This window comes from Cebus imitator, unplaced genomic scaffold, assembly GCF_001604975.1.
Source record: "Cebus imitator isolate Cc_AM_T3 unplaced genomic scaffold, Cebus_imitator-1.0 Scaffold203, whole genome shotgun sequence".
In the NCBI taxonomy this organism is placed as follows: domain Eukaryota; kingdom Metazoa; phylum Chordata; class Mammalia; order Primates; family Cebidae; genus Cebus; species Cebus imitator.
The window spans coordinates 2,207,748-2,224,469 of record NW_016107518.1 but is presented as its reverse complement, the minus strand read 5'-3'; the positions used below and the strand labels follow the sequence as shown (position 1 = coordinate 2,224,469).

At 42.0% G+C, this 16,722-nt stretch overlaps 1 protein-coding gene across 1 annotated transcript in view; it reads left to right on the top strand.

Moving 5' to 3' along the window:
* The window catches only part of BBS4 (Bardet-Biedl syndrome 4), a 45,831-nt gene extending 37,716 nt beyond the window's left edge, over positions 1-8,115 (top strand). The window contains 6 exon segments of the mRNA XM_017548083.2: positions 1,323-1,520; positions 1,622-1,793; positions 5,148-5,217; positions 5,806-5,947; positions 6,460-6,661; positions 7,191-8,115. Coding sequence (XP_017403572.1) covers positions 1,323-1,520; positions 1,622-1,793; positions 5,148-5,217; positions 5,806-5,947; positions 6,460-6,661; positions 7,191-7,300 — 894 coding nt within the window. The 3' untranslated portion in view covers positions 7,301-8,115.
* Positions 8,116-16,722: the final 8,607 nt, after the last annotated feature.

Sequence of the window (16,722 nt, the reverse complement as noted above, 5' to 3'; positions counted from 1 at the left end):
TAACGGACATGTAAGCCCTGCAGAAAGCAAAATCATAGTGATAGTAAAGCTTAGGTGTTAACGTAGGAAATTAGCAATGCCTCCACAACTATTGTAAAAAATAAATCTGCTGGGCCTGTTGGCTTATGCCTATAATCCCAACACTTTGGAATGCTGAGGCAGGAGGATTACTTGAGGCCAGGAGTTCAAGACCAGGCTGGGCAACATAGTGAGACCCCCATCTCTACAAAAAAAATTATTAACCAGGCATGGTGGCACACACCTGTAGTCCTAGCTACTCAGAAGGTAAAAGAGGGAAGATCACTTGAGCCCAGGAGTTTGAGGCTACAGTGGGCTGTGATGGCACCACGATACTCCAGCCTGGGTCAGAGTGAGACCCTGTCTCTAAAAAGAAATAATAATGATGTTGAAATGACTTCTAGAGTCCTAATGATTTGATACCACGTTTGTCTAGATGTGACTAGGAATGAGAAGGGATAGCATCAAATGGATGAATATCATTGAGGAGATACAGCAAGACAAGCTGTTTATTGAAGGATACAAACTGAATTCTGATTTAGGAAGTCATATTAGCTTGTCAGCTCCCCATCTTGATACTTTTCCTTAGAGAAATGAAAGGACTGGGCTTGTGAAGCCTAAAGCTGACTCACCCTTTGTTGTATGGTAGAAAGAAATGTACCTTAAGTAGTCATGTATGGGTGTATTTCAGGTGTCTAGAACACTTGGTATACCAAATAAGGGCTGCAGAGAACAGATTAGTGGAATTTTTTACTTACAGGACCCTGGTATTCATTCTGCAATACTGACTTTCCTGGCTAGAAGTAGGAAACAAATTAGATGGGTAAAGCAAATAACATTTTATCTTTTTTTTTTTGAGATGGATTCTCACTCTGTCACCCAGGCTGGAGTGCAATGGCATGGTCTCAGCTCACTGCAATCTCTGCCTCCCAGGTTCAAGCAGTTCTCCTGCCTCAGCCTCTCGAGTAGCTGGAACTGTAGGTGTGTGCCACTAAACCCAGCTAATTTTTGTATTTTTAGTAGAGATGTGGTTTCACTATGTTGGCCAGGCTGGTCTTGAACTCCTCACCTTGTGATCTGCTTGCCTTGGCCTCCCAAAGTGCTGGGGTTACAGGCATGAACCACTGCGTCTGGCTTGTGTGTGTGTGTGCCATAGTGTAGTGTGCAAGAACATTTCTCAGGAACGTGTGTCCCAATAGCTTGGATACATTATTTATGTCCCTGGAAGAAATTTTTCAGTCCCATCTGTGCTGCTGGGCCTGCTGAATGTCTATAGACTCAGGAAGGCTGCCTCACTGCTATAGCCTTTTGAGAATGACTGAATTACTTTCTCTGTGCTGTGTGTTCAGGCCATCTTGGCAGCAGGCAGCATGATGCAGACCCATGGGGACTTTGATGTTGCCCTCACCAAATACAGAGTTGTGGCTTGTGCTGTTCCAGAAAATCCTCTACTCTGAAATAACATTGAAATGTGTTTCTTCGGCAAGAAGAAATATGTGGCAGCCAGTATCCCCTCATGTTCTTTGTTTGCATACATACATGTGGTTATTGGGTCTTCTTAGCTTGCCCCACTCCCTCATTGACTGCTGCTTCTCTCTTATAGGCCATCAGCTGCCTGAAACGAGCCAACTACTTGGCACCCTTCGATTGGAAGATTCTGTATAATTTGGGCCTCGTCCATTTGACCATGCAGCAGTATGCATCAGCTTTTCATTTTCTCAGTGCAGCCATCAACTTCCAGCCAAAGATGGGGGAGCTCTACATGCTCTTGGCAGGTAAGAAACATTTGTGTGGAAAAGTCTGCCATCTGTACTGAGGGAAAAATGGAGCAGAATCTTAGGAGATCAATGGCTGTCTCACAGGAGCCATCCCCTTGGAGATCCTATATGAATCTGCATTATGTCCTGGAGCTTAAAGAAATAGAAAAGGATGACAAAGGAACTTGGGTGTTTCTAACTTGGGGCAGTTTCACTCAGAGAACAACAGGTTAAATAAAGATCATCCCTTGTTCACCTTTTACCAACTTTTTTCCTCTTGCCTTGACAATTCATTTATGTATATATTGAATCCAACTAAGTTCCAGACAGCAAGTGTTAAGAGCCTGGGTTTTAGGTGGGGACCCTGCCTCTGCTATTTACTATGTGTACCTAGGGCTGGTGTGAGGATTGCATGATTAAACGCTCAATGAATAATAGTGGTTTTGTTGAAATACTGATTTTTGAAAACCGTTGGTTTTATTGTGGTTATATAACCGGTCTATTATTATCAGGATTGCTGTTACTATAACTGGCCCCTAGGTGGTAGTTCCAAGTCAAGTGACCTTGTACTGAAACCCTGTCTCTTCTGAGCATGTTATACAGAATGCTGTCCTCTTCCTGAAACTCCATTTTATGCCATGCAAATACTAAAATTTATCAGAAGTTAGAATTAATCACTTTAAAAACTATGGACAACCATTTAAAGTACTGACTAGTCTTCCTACTAGCCTTCCAGTCTCATTTACTTACTAATGTAAAACCCAGAGCAGATTGCCAAATCCTCATTTGGCAGTGGTCTTCCAGTGGCTTTTTATTCCTTATTGTGGGGTTCTTATTTATAAGAGAAAGCTTGCAAAAGCAGTGAGTCATAGTTATTTGAGGGTTGCCTGAATAGAAAATTTTTTTTTTAAAACATAGGTTTTATTATTATTTACTCAGATAAGGTATGGGCAACAGATCAGAAGACAACTGCCATTGGAAAGACAGTCTGTTACAATTCCTGAGAAGGAGGGCATGCCACAGGATGCAGGGCCACATGGCGAAGCACGGGGTCAATTAGGAGGTGAAGGGAGCAAGGGGTATGAGAAGAAATGCCCTCCCTGGGGCAAGACCGATAAAGCAGGCTAAGCAGGTTGAAGACTGGCCAGTTTGAATAATTTCAGTGGGCCCCCGGCTGTAGGGCTGTCTCTTGGTGTCTGCTACCTGACCCTCGGTGACTAAGACTGGGGAATATTGACCCAGTGTCAGAGCCTGATAAAGGAGGCAGTTGAGAATATGGACCCTGTATTGGCTGGTCTGCATATAGAGGGCAGTCTTGTAGGGATTATATGACCCTGGGAGGGGTAGTCTCCATAGGGTCAGTAAGGCCTCAGATGTCAAAACATCGGGATAAAAAGGCTAAAGTAGGGTGTGATGATACACATCTGGAGTCCTGCCTACTTGGGGGGCTAAAGCAGGAAGTTTGCCTGAGCCCAGGAGTTGGGAGTCTAGCCTGGGCAACACAGACTCCATCTCTTTTTAAAATTGTATTTCAGGTTCAGGGGTACATGTGTATTTTGTTACACAGGCACACATGTGTCATGGGGGTTTGTTGTACAGATTATTTCATCACCCAGGTACTAAGCCTAGTGCTCAATAGTTTTTTTTCCCTGGTCCCCCCACCCACCCTCCACCCTCCCCTCTACCTCAAATAAGCTCCATCCAGTGTCTGCTGTTTCCCTCTATATCTCCATGTGTGTTCATCATTTAGCTCCTACTTACACTGTAGTGAGAACATGCAGTATTTGGTTTTCTGTCCTGCATTAGTTTACTAAGGATGATGGCCTCCAGTTCCATCTATGTTGCTGCAAAGGACATGATCTTGTTCTTTTGTATGACTGTAGTATTCCATGGTGTATATTTACATTTTGTTTATCCAGTGTACTATTAATGGGCATTTAGGTTGACTTCATGTGCTATCATAAATAGTGCTACAGTGCACACACATGCATGTGTCTTTATGGTGGAACAATGTATATTTTTTTGGACATATTCACAGTAATGGGATTGCTGTGTCTAATGGTAGTTCTGTTTTTAGCCCTTTGGGGAATTGCCACACTGCTTTTCATAGTGGTTGAACTAATTTACACTCCCATGAACAGTGTCTAGGCATTCCCTTTTCTCTGCAGCCTCGCCAGCATCTGTTATATTTTGAGTTTTTAATAAAGTCATTATGACTGGTGTGAGATGGTGTCTTATTGTGGTTTCGATTTGCATTTCTCTAGTCAGTGACACTGAGCTTTTTTTCATGTACTTGTTAGCTGCATGTATGTCATCTTTTGAAAATTGTTTACTTTGCCCACTTAAATAAGGTTGTGTTTTTCTTGCAAATTTGTTTAAGTTCCTTGTAGATCCTGGATATTAGACCTGCATGGTTTGCAAATGTTTTCTCCCGTTTTGTAGGTTGTGTTTACTATGTTAATAGTTTCTTTTGGATAGTTGGGTTCTAATGGGACATAGAAATGTAAACAGCCATGATGTAAGGCATAAAAGCAATGCTAACTTTACAGAGTAGAGATGGCATTCACACTGGATTCTGAACAACAGCTAGAATGGAATAGCACAGAATGGCTGAGGAGCCACTGTGAACCAAGGCATGCTGCCATGAAACTGCAGTGTCCCTTGCTGTTAGTGGGCAGTAATGTTAGCGAATATGATGGGAGATGAGTCAGGAAAGGTATTCTGGGGTCAGATTATGGGTGTCATGAGTACAGTGCAAGGTCTTTACCTTAGAGGCCATGTTTGTCCAGCTGAATTCCTAGATCTCTTCTTAGGTGCCTGGTAGGAGTGAGTGCATAGCTGGTGAGGTGGTGGAATGGGCATGGCTTCCAGAGCAGCCATTTCCATTTTATATATTAGGTGTCAAGGAAATACTGATTTTAAAACATGGGGAGAGTGTTTTATTGCTTAAAAAAAAAAAAACAAAACTTAAAGATCATGGTTATAGATATGGGGAGCCAGTGAGGATTCCCAAGTAGGATGGACACGTGGTTAATTTGTAAGTCAGTGAGATACCTGGTGGCACTGTGGAAAGTGGAATGGAGGCAGGTGGGGACATTGGCACTGGGGGATAAATGGAAAGCCTGGGACTACTTGGGCCTGAACAAGGGCAGTGTAGGAAAAGAAACTGCAAAAAAAGGATGCACAGAACTTGGCAACTGATGGACTGTAGAAAGGGTCGTTGAAGATAGCACCAGGTATCTAAGCTGACCAATTTAGTACTCTCTGGTGCCATGAGCCGAGAGGGTGAAAAAGTTTACTTTTGGGGCAGTCTTAATGTTCCTTTTGTTTTCTAAGTTGAGCTCTCCAGCTACAGTGCTTTCTTTGTTGCAGTGGCTCTGACCAATCTGGAAGATATAGAGAATGCCAAGAGAGCCTACGCAGAAGCCGTCCACCTGGATAAGTATGTGCTTCGTTTAGAATGGTACTGGGGGGGGTTGGACTCTCCAAAGGCATGAAGTGGTGCCATAGCATCAGTGCTGCCTGAGTCAGCCCAGCTGTTCCTCTATGGCAGTACACAGCAGGCCTCAGTGTGGAAGGATGTGGCTCCTAAGTACGTGGTGGCTCAGTAGGAATTGACACTGAGAAAATGTTTCCAGTCCCAAACTGAGTAATCAGGAGGCCGGAGAAAGTCAGGGCTGGCAGTGGGCTAGCTGGAATATCAGTGGGACTCTGGGCTGTTTAACTGAAGATAAATTGGACTCTTCCAGGATTTTACTCCACTGGCATCTGCTAGACGGCAGAGTAGAGATCCCTTTTTCAACCCTGGCCTAGGTCCTCTCTGTTGAGGGCTGAGATGTCAGACTTGGTCCTAACACCAGCTTTCCTCATTAGGCCATTAATTCCTTGATTCTTCTCCGCAGGTCTGCTTAGCATGGAGAAATCTCTACTTAACCAGTTTTGTTTTCTTCTTGTGTAATGAGAAGGATCTCCAAATGACCATTTGTTGCAGAGCCTGCAGTTCCATAGAATCCCTGTCTGTCTGCCACAGGTGTAACCCTTTAGTAAACCTGAACTATGCTGTGCTGCTATACAACCAGGGCGAGAAGAGGAGCGCCCTGGCCCAATATCAGGAGATGGAGAAGAAAGTCAACCTACTCAAGGACAGTAGCTCTCTGGAATTTGACTCTGAGGTATGTCTTATTAGTTGCCAACAGTCTTAAGTAAGCTCTCAGGAGACTTAGGCCAAATAATCCAAATCCAAGGTATTACACATCCATGGCTCTTCTGACTGTGATGCTTCTGGCAGCATGAGCTCATCAATAACAGCCTGAGAAAAACTTTCCTAGAATAATAAAGGAAATTCAGGCTTACTGAGTTATCTGTTACTGCTAATCCAACTCATCAAAGTTGAAGTCTGTGTCTATCTGTAGCTTCCTCCTATTTCACTTCTTGTAGGAAATGCAGTTTAGCCCAGTAATACACCAGGCTTGAATTTTTGGGTTTTGAGATCCTGTGTGAACCACCCTGTCATCCATTAAAGGCAATCTGTATTCTCTGCTGTTTGATAAGTACTTCCTGCCTCAACCGCTAGGACAAGGAGACACTGTTTCAGCTAAAACCCCGGATGGAAGCCCAAGGAAGTGGGTTGGCTTGTCTCTAACAGTCATGCTTTTGATTCTTTTACTTCTTTTACGGGCACAAGATGGTGGAGATGGCTCAGAAGTTGGGAGCTGCTCTCCAGGTTGGGGAGGCACTGGTCTGGACTAAACCAGTTAAAGATCCCAAATCAAAGCACCAGACCACTTCAACCAGCAAACCTGCCAGTTTCCAGCAGCCTCTGGGCTCTAATCAAGCTCTAGGACAGGCAATATCTTCAGCAGCTGCATACAGGACGCTGCCCTCAGGTAGGATCATACAGAGCTCCACGAAGGCCTAGCAGGTACAAGCCACATGTGCCAGCAATGAGATTCTAGCTTTCAGTGAGGTACTCTTCAGACTCATAACATGTCCAATTTAGTTTTGGCCACAAGGGGAGAAAAAAACCACAGGGTGGCCAAGTTGGCACTTGTTTCCTTAAGGTGAGCTGTGTAGTAGGTAACAGCTACTCAGACTTCGTTGGATGGTCAATACACTGGTCTATTCAATTTTAGCAATATGTTACTAAGTATATCCTGTTATGCAGTGTTTAATTTTTACTGCTTTATCAGAAGTTGACGTGTAGGTAATTAAAGATTTCTTTCAGTCAACAGTCAAGTTTGACTAACTGAAGACAAACTTGACTGTTGCTTTCTCAGTTGTAGTCTTCTCTCATAGCTAATGGGTCAGTCCCACTAGTTCCGGAAAATATGAGGTTTCCTCTTGAACTCTAACAGCAAAAAATGATTTCTTCTGAAATTGTGGAACTGAGGATTCAAGTTTTTATTTTGTTACTAGGTGCTGGAGGAACATCCCAGTTCACAAAGCCACCATCTCTTCCTCTGGAGCCAGAGCCTGCCGTGGACTCAAGTCCATCTGAAACATCCGAACAAATAAGAGAGAAATAAGAATAGAATGACCCCAAAGTAGTGTTTTTTTGGGTGAGGATAATGCTGGATTAGTAAAGGTGACATGACTCAGGCAGAGTGGCAGCCACCACAGAATTAAAACACAGAACACCGTGTGTTTATGATCACAGGGAGCCAGCAGATGAGCCTAAGGTCCTTCCTTCACACCTGGTACTAGCATTTGAGGTCGGAAACCCTCCATTGCCCCATAAGCCAGGAAACAGTGAAAAGACAACATAGTTCAAGAACTGGGAACAAGAGGCTGTATGTAGTTCTAAGTAAGGTATATGATGCTGTTTGCTTTCAAAAGGACAGTTATCTCCTAGCTGGCTGACCCCTTCCTTAGTTCAAGGAACAGCTGAGACAGACCTCTGCTGAGTAGCCCTGTGATGATCCTCAGGTTGTGGGGTTTATTAGTCCCCAAGGCAAACACAAATACTGTATTAATAATCCAACTTTAATAGCATAAATTTAAAAGAAAAAAATAAAAGCTCTGTAAGTAAGTTGAGGCCCAGCCTGGTGAGTATCACAGCTGCCTTTGCCCAGAGGGAATCAAGAACAAGTTCCTCTAGAAGCCAGATCCTATCAGTATCATGAGGAGCAGCCCAGGGCTTGTCTGGCTTAGCACCAAGGATTCTAAAAGAGTTTCTTAGATGAGTAATTGTTATTGAAGACAGTCAGTGATAACCGCCAACCAGATGCTATCAACACACTATATGTCCTTTTTAGAATAAAGATTATGTATCATTCCTTTGGGGAAAATTGTTACTCAGGTATAAAAACAAGAGATTACAATAAAAACTGAAAAGAACCTATGATCACAGTCTTCCCTGTTTCTAAGCCTATTTTGAAATTGGAGTTGGAACCTTAAGGCCAAGTTCCTGCTTGGTACAGGCAAGGCCTCTGCAGCAGCCCTGATGCTGCAGCTTTGATGTAGAGGTAAGCCAGCAATTTGCTTACTAAGGGCCAGTCCCCATTTTGCACTGAAAGTGCCCTTTAATCACCATAATTTAAAGATAGGAAACTGACCTACTGCCAAACCAAACTACGTTATTTTATTACAGGGTCTGTTTTCACATTGAAGCAGCAGCTAGAACTGAGCAAGAGCCCCTTCATTTCTTGTATCTCAAAAAGTACCAGAAGTGATGCCCTTGTTATTGAGCTGGTAGTATGTGGCAAACTTGGATTTGTACCCTGAACACTTGAGAACACTTGCATTAGCATGGAGTCTAGTGTATTAGAATGAAGTGGTCTATGAAACTGAAAAGGTCTTAGTGAAAAATGAGATGGAGAGGAGGAGAGATTTAGGAGCTAAAATCAACAGGAATTGGGGATTGACTGGATGTGGCAGGTTAAGAATAGACTGTGGGTTGGGTACCCATTTTCGGGGCTTAGATAACCAGAGAGAGCAAAGGAATATTGATTGAGGGTTGGTTGTAGAATCTAGTTTTAGATGTTTAAGATACCAAATGATGATATCCATCAGACACCTGAATAGTTGGATTTCAGGAATGAAACCTGGTTTGAAGATAAAGATTCAGGAGTAGGCCAGGTATGGTGGCTCACACGTGTAATCCCAGCACTTTGGGAGGCCAAGGCCAGAGGATCACTTGAACCTAGGAGTTTGAGATCTGCCTGGGCAAGATGGCTCAGACCTCATGTCTAGGAAAAAAGTAAAAAGTTAGGTGTGGTGGTATGTGCCTGTATTTTCAGCTGTTTGGGAGACTGAGGCAAGATCACTTGAGCCTAGGAATTTGAGGTGGTAGTGAGCTATGATCATGCCGCCGCACTCCAGCCTGGGAAAGAAAGCAAGACCCCCGTCTCAAAAAAAGAAAAATATATTTTTTTAAGATTCAGGAGTAATTTAGATTTTGGGGATCATCAAAACCATAGATTTGAAAGGAGTCATCCATGGAAAGCTAGGAATAAGTCAACAGGCAACCAAAGAAGGAAAATAAGTATTTAAAGAGAAGCAGAAAAGCCCACAAAAAAGACAGAAGCATAGGATACAAGAGAAAAACCAGGAGAGTAGTACTATGGGAAGCCAGGGAAGAAAGATTTGGGAAGGGAGTGGTCAGCCTCATTGAACCCTTCCAACAGAGAGGTACTGTTATCCTCATTTTATAGAGGAGAAGGCTGAAGTTAGGAGAGGCAAAACAAATTTTCCAAGGTAAGTGGCAGGACCAGGATTTAAATCTGGGTCTGGATGCAAAGCTCTTGCTCATTACCATCAATAATCAAGCAGTGATGATGTACCTTTGATAAAGACTTGAAGACTGAATGAGTAGATACTGGACTACTTTTATTTCAAAAAGCTTTTTGATGTAGAGGCAAGAGAAGTTTTTCAGAGGACAGAACCATATTCATTACTCTGATCTCAGAAACTTTTAATATTTGGGGAGAGAAGGGTAAAAAGGTGGTCTTTTTTCTTTAAGTATAGCATGGTGGAACTGAGAGAATAGAAGAGCAGGGCTTTTGAGTTTTTCCACACTCCTTGTACGCTAGATGGTGCTTTGCTACTAGGACAGCAGTCAAGAAGCAATGCTCTCCACATTTTTTTTTTTTTTTTTTCCCAAAGAAAATCTGGCTGGGTGCGGCAGCTCACACCTGTAATTCCAGCACTTTGGGAGGCTGAGGTAGGCGGATCACGAGATCAGGAGATTGAGACCATCCTGGCTAACACGGTGAAACCCTGTCTTTACTAAAAATACAAAAATTAGCTGGGCATGCCTGTAGTCCCAGCTACTTGGGAGGCTGAGGCAGGAGAATTGCTTTAACCCAGGAGGTGGAGGTTGGAGTGAGCTGAGGTCATGCCATTGCACTCCAGCCTGGGTGACAGAGCAAGACTCCATCTAAAAAAAAAAAAAAAAAAAAAAAAAAATCAAGCCCAAACTAAACTCTTCTAGGGTGTGTAGGGCCAGTTCTTTTGGGCATGTGAACTTGTGATTTCTCATTCACTCTGGTGAGATAGGAGCTATTCTAATTTTTAGTATGGTGGTTGGTTGCTCATGTCATCAGAATGTTTAACAGAATTAGGAAAATGAAACAGAGAACATAATCATAGCTATGGATGTGGCTTTAGATTATTGAAAAAGAGAGGCAGGAAAGTAGAAGTATGAACTAGCAATGAGAAAAAAATACCCTTCTTGCTGAATAATATTAGACAAAACTCTGCATTCCAAAGACAGTAAACTTTGGAGTATGTTACTACGATTATTATTTTGTTTTCAAGGAAAGATCACTATTGCCTGATAATGACTGAGTAGCTCATGGTGGACCAGTCCTTCCACAAATAACAAATGTAGTACAAGTGGGTAAATATAAAATACTATCTTGGTTTAACTTTTTAAAAAATACATATGATTGTTCAAAGAAAAAATATCACAGTGTATTGTGAGGCTGAACATAAATAAAGGTAACATAACAACTATAAAGCATATATGGTTGCAACATTTTGATATTTTATGTAGTGGGGCACAAAACTAATGCTAAATAGTTTGTGAAAAGTTGAGCTTGGTCCTAGCCAGAGCAATCAGACAAGAGAAAGAAGGGACATCCAGATCGGTAAAGAGGAAGTCAAACTGTCATTTGCTGTTGACATGATCATATACCTAGAAAACTCTAATGACTTTCAAAAAGCTCCTAGAACTGGGTAAATGAATTCAGCGAAGTTTCAGGATACAAAATTAATATACATAAATCAGTAGCCCTGCTACACACCAACAGCAACCAAGATGAGAAATCAAGAACCCAACCCCTTTTATAATAGCTGCAAAATAACAAAAGAAAAACAACTTAGGAATATACTGAACTAAGGAGGTGAAAGACCTCTACAATGAAAACTACAAAACACTGCGAAAAGAAATCATAGATGATAAACAAATGGAAATACATCTCATGCTCACAGATGGGTAGAATCATACTGTGAAAATTACCAGACTGCCAAAAGCGATCTATGAATTCAATGCAATTCCCATCAAAATACCAATATCATTCTTCACAGAATTAGACAAAACCATCCTAAAATTCATAGGGAACCAAAAAAGAGCCTGCATAGCCAAAGCAAGACTTAAGTAAAAAGAACAAATATGGAGGCATCACATTACCTGACTTTGAATTATATAACAAGGCCATAGTCACCAAAACAGTGTGATACTGGTATAAAATCAGGCATGTAGACCAATGGAACAGAATAGAGAATTCATAAATAAAACCAAATACTTAAAATCAACTGATGTTCGGCAAAGCAAACACTAAGGGGAAAGGATGCCCTATTCAACAAATGGTGCTGGGATAATTGGCAAGCCACATGTAGAAGAATGAAACTGGATCCTCATCCCTCACCTTATACAAAAATCAACTCAAGATGGATCAAAGACTTAAATCTAAGACCTGAAACCATAAAAAATTCTAGAAGATAACATTGGAAAAATCCTTCTAGACATTGGCTTGGGCAGACTTCATGACCAAGAACCCAAAAGCAAATTAAACAAAACAAAGATAAACAGACTTAATTAAACTAAAAAGTTTCTGCACAGCAAAAGAAATAATCAGCTGAGTAAACAGACAACCCACAGAGTAGGAGAATGCAATCTATACATCTGAAAGACTAATATCCAGAATCTACAAAGAAATCAGCAAGAAAAAAAAATCCCATCAAAAAGTGGGCTAAGGACATGAACAGACACTTCTCAAAAGATGATATACAAATGGCCAACAAACATGAAAAATTGCTCAACGTGGCTAAAAGATACAGGAATGGCCATAGTCAAAAAATAAAAAAATAATAGATGTTGGTATGGATGTGGTGAAAAGGGAATACTTTTACACTGTTGGTGGGAAAGTAAACTAGTATAACCACGGTGGAAAACAGTGTGGAGACTCCTTAAAGAACTAAAAGTAGATCTACCATTTGATCCATCAGTACCACTCCTGGGTATCTTATCTAGAAGAAAAGATGTCATTATATGAAGAAGATGCTTGTACATGCTTGTTTACAGCAGCACAATTTGCAATTGCAAAAATACGGAACCAGCCCAAATGCCCATCAATTGATGAGTAGGTAAAGAAATTGTGGCTCATGCCTGCAATCCCAGCACTTCCGGAGGCCAAGGCAGGCAGATCACTTGAAGCCAGGAAGTTGAGACCAGCCTGGCTGACATGGTGAAACCCTATCTCCACTAAAAATACAAAAATTAGCCAGGTGTGGTGGCTCACGCCTCTAGTCCCAGCAAGTTAGGAGGCTGAGGCAACAGGATTGCTTGAGCCCAGGAGTTTGAGGCTGCAATGAGCTAGGATGGCACCACTGCACTCCAGCCTGAACAACAAAGGGAGACCTTGTCTCCTCTCTCTCTCTCTCTCTCTCTCTCTCTCTCTCTCTCTCTCTCACACACACACACACACACACACAACTTAAAAAAAAAAAAAGAAAATATTTTGAACTAAATGATAATGAAAACAAAATGTGTAGGATTCAGCTAAAAGCAGTGCTTAGAGGGAAACTCGGAATTGTAAATGCCTCTATCAGAAGAAAGGAGAAAATCAGTGATACAGGCTTCTACCTTAAGCTAGAAAAAGCAGAGAAAAATAAACCCAAAGTAAGCAGAAAGAACAAGCAAACATATTAAAAATTTGAGAAGCCCTAAATTCTATGGAAAAAAAAATTATAAATCCCACCTAGAGCTGGGTGCAGTGGGTGGCTCATGCCTGTAATCCCAGCACTTTGGGAGGGGCGGACTGCTTGAGCCCAGGAGTTTTAGAGACCAGCCTGGGTAACAGAGGGAGATCTACATCTCTACAAAAGAATTTTAAAAATTAAAAAATTAGCAGGGCATGGTGTCACATACCTGTGGTCCCAGCTACTTGGGAGATTGAGGTGGGAGGACTGCTTGAGCCCTGGAGATTGAGGCTGCAGTGAGCCACAATGGTGCCACTGCACTCCATCCTGGGCAATGGAATGAGACCTTCTCTTTAAAAAAAAAAAAATCCCCAGCTAAACTGATCAAGAAAAAGACAAATTACCAATATCAGGAATGAAAGCAGGTATAACATTACAGATTCTGCAGACATGAAAAAGATATGGGAATGTTATGAGCAATTTTATGACAATAAACCTGACAAATGCAATAGACAAACATCTGAAAAATACAACATACCGCTGGGTGTGGTAGCATATGCCTGTAATCCCAGCTACTCAGGAGGCTGAGGCAGAATTGCTTGAACGCGAGAGTTGGAGGTTGTGATGAGCCGAGATCCGCCATTGCACTCCAGCCTGGGCGACAGAGCAAGACTCCATCTCAAAAACAAAAATACCAAACAGAAACGAGAAAATATAAAATCTTAAGCCCTTTTAAAGAAACTGTATTTGTAAATCAAAAGTTATCCTTTAAAGCAAACTCCTGGCTCAGATGATTATGCTGGTAAATTCTGTTAAATATTTATGGGGTAAAATAAATTCAACCTTACAAAAATTTTCAGAAAATAGGAGCAAGAACTTCTTAATTTATATGAGGCTAGCATAACTCTGATATCAAAACTGGACCGAAGACATTACAAAACTATAGACTGTTACCCTGCATGAACATAGGTACAAAAATCTTCAACACAATATTAGCAAATCCAGCAATACATAAAAAGGTGAATATGTAAATCATGACCAAGTTGGAGTTACCCCAGGAGCCTAAGCTTAGTTTAGTATTGAAAACCAAAGTACTCACATGCATTAACAAAAGAGAAAAGTCGTATCATATAGTAGATACAGAAAAAAACAATTTTTTTTCTTTTCTTTTTTTTTGAGACAGTCTTGCTCTGTCACCCAGGCCAGAGTGCAGTGGTGCAATCTCAGCTTACTGCAACCTCTGCCTCCTGGGTTCAGGTGGTTCTCCCACGTTAGTGTCTCAAGTAGCTGGGACTGTTACAGGCGTGAGCCACCAGGCCCAGCTGATTTTTGTATTTTTTGGTAGAGACAGGGTTTTGTCATGTTGGCCAAGCTGGTCTCAAATTCCTGGCTTCAAGTGATCCACGTGCCTTGGCCCCCCAAAATGCTGGGATTATAGGTATGAGCCAACACACCTGATAAGCAATTTTTTTTGAGAAAGTTCTCACTGTTGCCCAGGCTGGAATGCAGTGGTGCAAACATAGCTCACTTGCACCCTCAAATTCCTGGGCTCAAGTGATCCTCCTGCCTCAGACTCCCAAGTAGCTGGGATCACAGGCATGTGCCACCATGCCCAGCTAATTTTTTTTTTAAGAGATGGTGTCTCACTTTGTTGCTCAAACTAGAAAAAAATAAATTTTTAAAAAATCATCAATGCCAGGCACGGTGGTTCACACCTGTATTCCAGCACTTTGAGAACTTAGAGGCAGAAGGATCACTTGAAGCCAGGATTTCAAAACCAGCCCGGCAACACGGTAAGACCCCATCCCTACAAAAAAATTTAAAAGAAAAATTAGCTGGGTGTGGTGGCGCATCTTGTGGTCCTGGTTACTTGAGAGGCTGAGGCAGGAAGATCACTTGAGCCCAAGAGGTTGAGGCCACACTGAGCCATGATCTGAGATCATGTCACTGTACTCCAGCCTGGGTTATGGAGCAAGAGTCTGTCAAACAAAAATCCTATCATGTGACTTACCTGATAAAGGACTGTTCCATAAATATACAAAGAACTTAAAAAACTCTACATTAAGAATACAACCTGAGGCTGGGTGCAATGGCTCACGCCTGTAATCCCAGCACTTTGGGAGGCCAAGACAGGCAGATCACCTGAGGTCAGGAGTTGGAGACCAGCATGGTCAACATGGTAAAACCCCGTCTCTACCAAAAACACAAAAATTAGCTGGGCATGGTGGTGCATGCCTGTAATCTCAGCTACTTCGGAGGCTGAGGCAGGAGAATCGATTGAATCCAGGAGGCAGAGGTTGCAGTGAGCGGAGATTGCACCACTGCACTCCAGTCTGGGCGACAGAGCGAGACTGACTCAAAACCAAAAAAACAATCTGAGGACTAAAACTCCTCACCTCACCAAAGAAGATATACAGATGGCAAAAAAACATATTTTAAAATGCTCCATATCCTATGTCATCAGAGAAATCCAAATTAAAATGAGATACCACACTACACACCTATTAGAATGCCCAAATCCAGAACACTGACACCACCAGATGCTGACAGGGAGGTTGAGCAACGAACTGTCATTCACTGATATTGGGAATGCAAAATAGTGTAACCACTTTGGAAGACAATTTGGCAGCTTCTTACAAAACTAAACATACTTTTAATCTTAGAACTCAGCAGTCACACTCCTTGGTATTTACCCAAAGGAGCTGGAAATGTATGTCCACACAAAAACCTGCACATGGATGTTCACAGCAGCTTTATTCATAGTTGACAAAATTTAGAGGCAATCAAAATGTCCTTCAGTAGGGGACTAAATGAATCAACTGTGGTACATCAGACAAGACTACTATTCAATTCTAAAAAACAAAACCAAAAACCATCAAGCCCTAAAAAGACACATAGGAAACTTAAGTGTATATTACTAATAGAAAGGAACCAATTTGAAATGGCTACATCCCACATGATCCCAACAATATAGCCTTCTGGAAAAGGCAAAACTATAGAGACGGTAAACAGATCCAGTGGTTGCCAGGGGTTAGTTGGGAGAGAAAGCAGAACAGAACACAGAAGGATGTTAGAGCAGTGAAAATACTCTGTATACCATAGTGGTGGATGGATGTTGTTAATATAGTTGTCCAGGCAGGGTGTGGTGGTTCACACCTGTAATCCCAGCACTTTGGGAGGCAAAGGTGGGCAGATCACCTGAGGTCAGGACTTCAAGACCAGCTTGGCCAACATGGCGAAACCCCGTCTCTATGAAAAATACAAAAATTAGCTGGGTGTGGTGGCATGTGCCTGCAATCCCAGCTACCTGGGAGGCTGAGGCAGAATTGCTTGAACCTGGGAGGCGGAGGTTGCAGTGAGTCAAGATCGTGCGTGCCATTGCACTCTAGCCTGGGCGACAGAGTGAGACTCTGTCCAAAGCCATAGAAGGTACATGACTGAAGCCGAAATTATGGATTTTGGGTGATAAAACTGTCCATACACATTCATCAGTTGTAATAAATGTACCATGCCTGTGGGAGAAGGTGATCGGGAGGCAGGAGGCTATGCACGTGTTGGGGTAGCTGGTATATGGCAAGTGTATTTCCTCTCAATTTTGCTGTCAACCTAAAACTGCACTACTCTTCTCAGCCACTGAGAAAGTTAAAAACAAAAACATCATAAACATTCTCAGCAAATTAAGAATAGATGGGAACATCTTGAACCTGATGAAGGGAATCCATGAGAAAAAGAATGCAATAGGTATCATATTTAGGAAATATTGATTACTTTGCCCCTAAGATCAGGACCAAGGCAAAGATGTTTA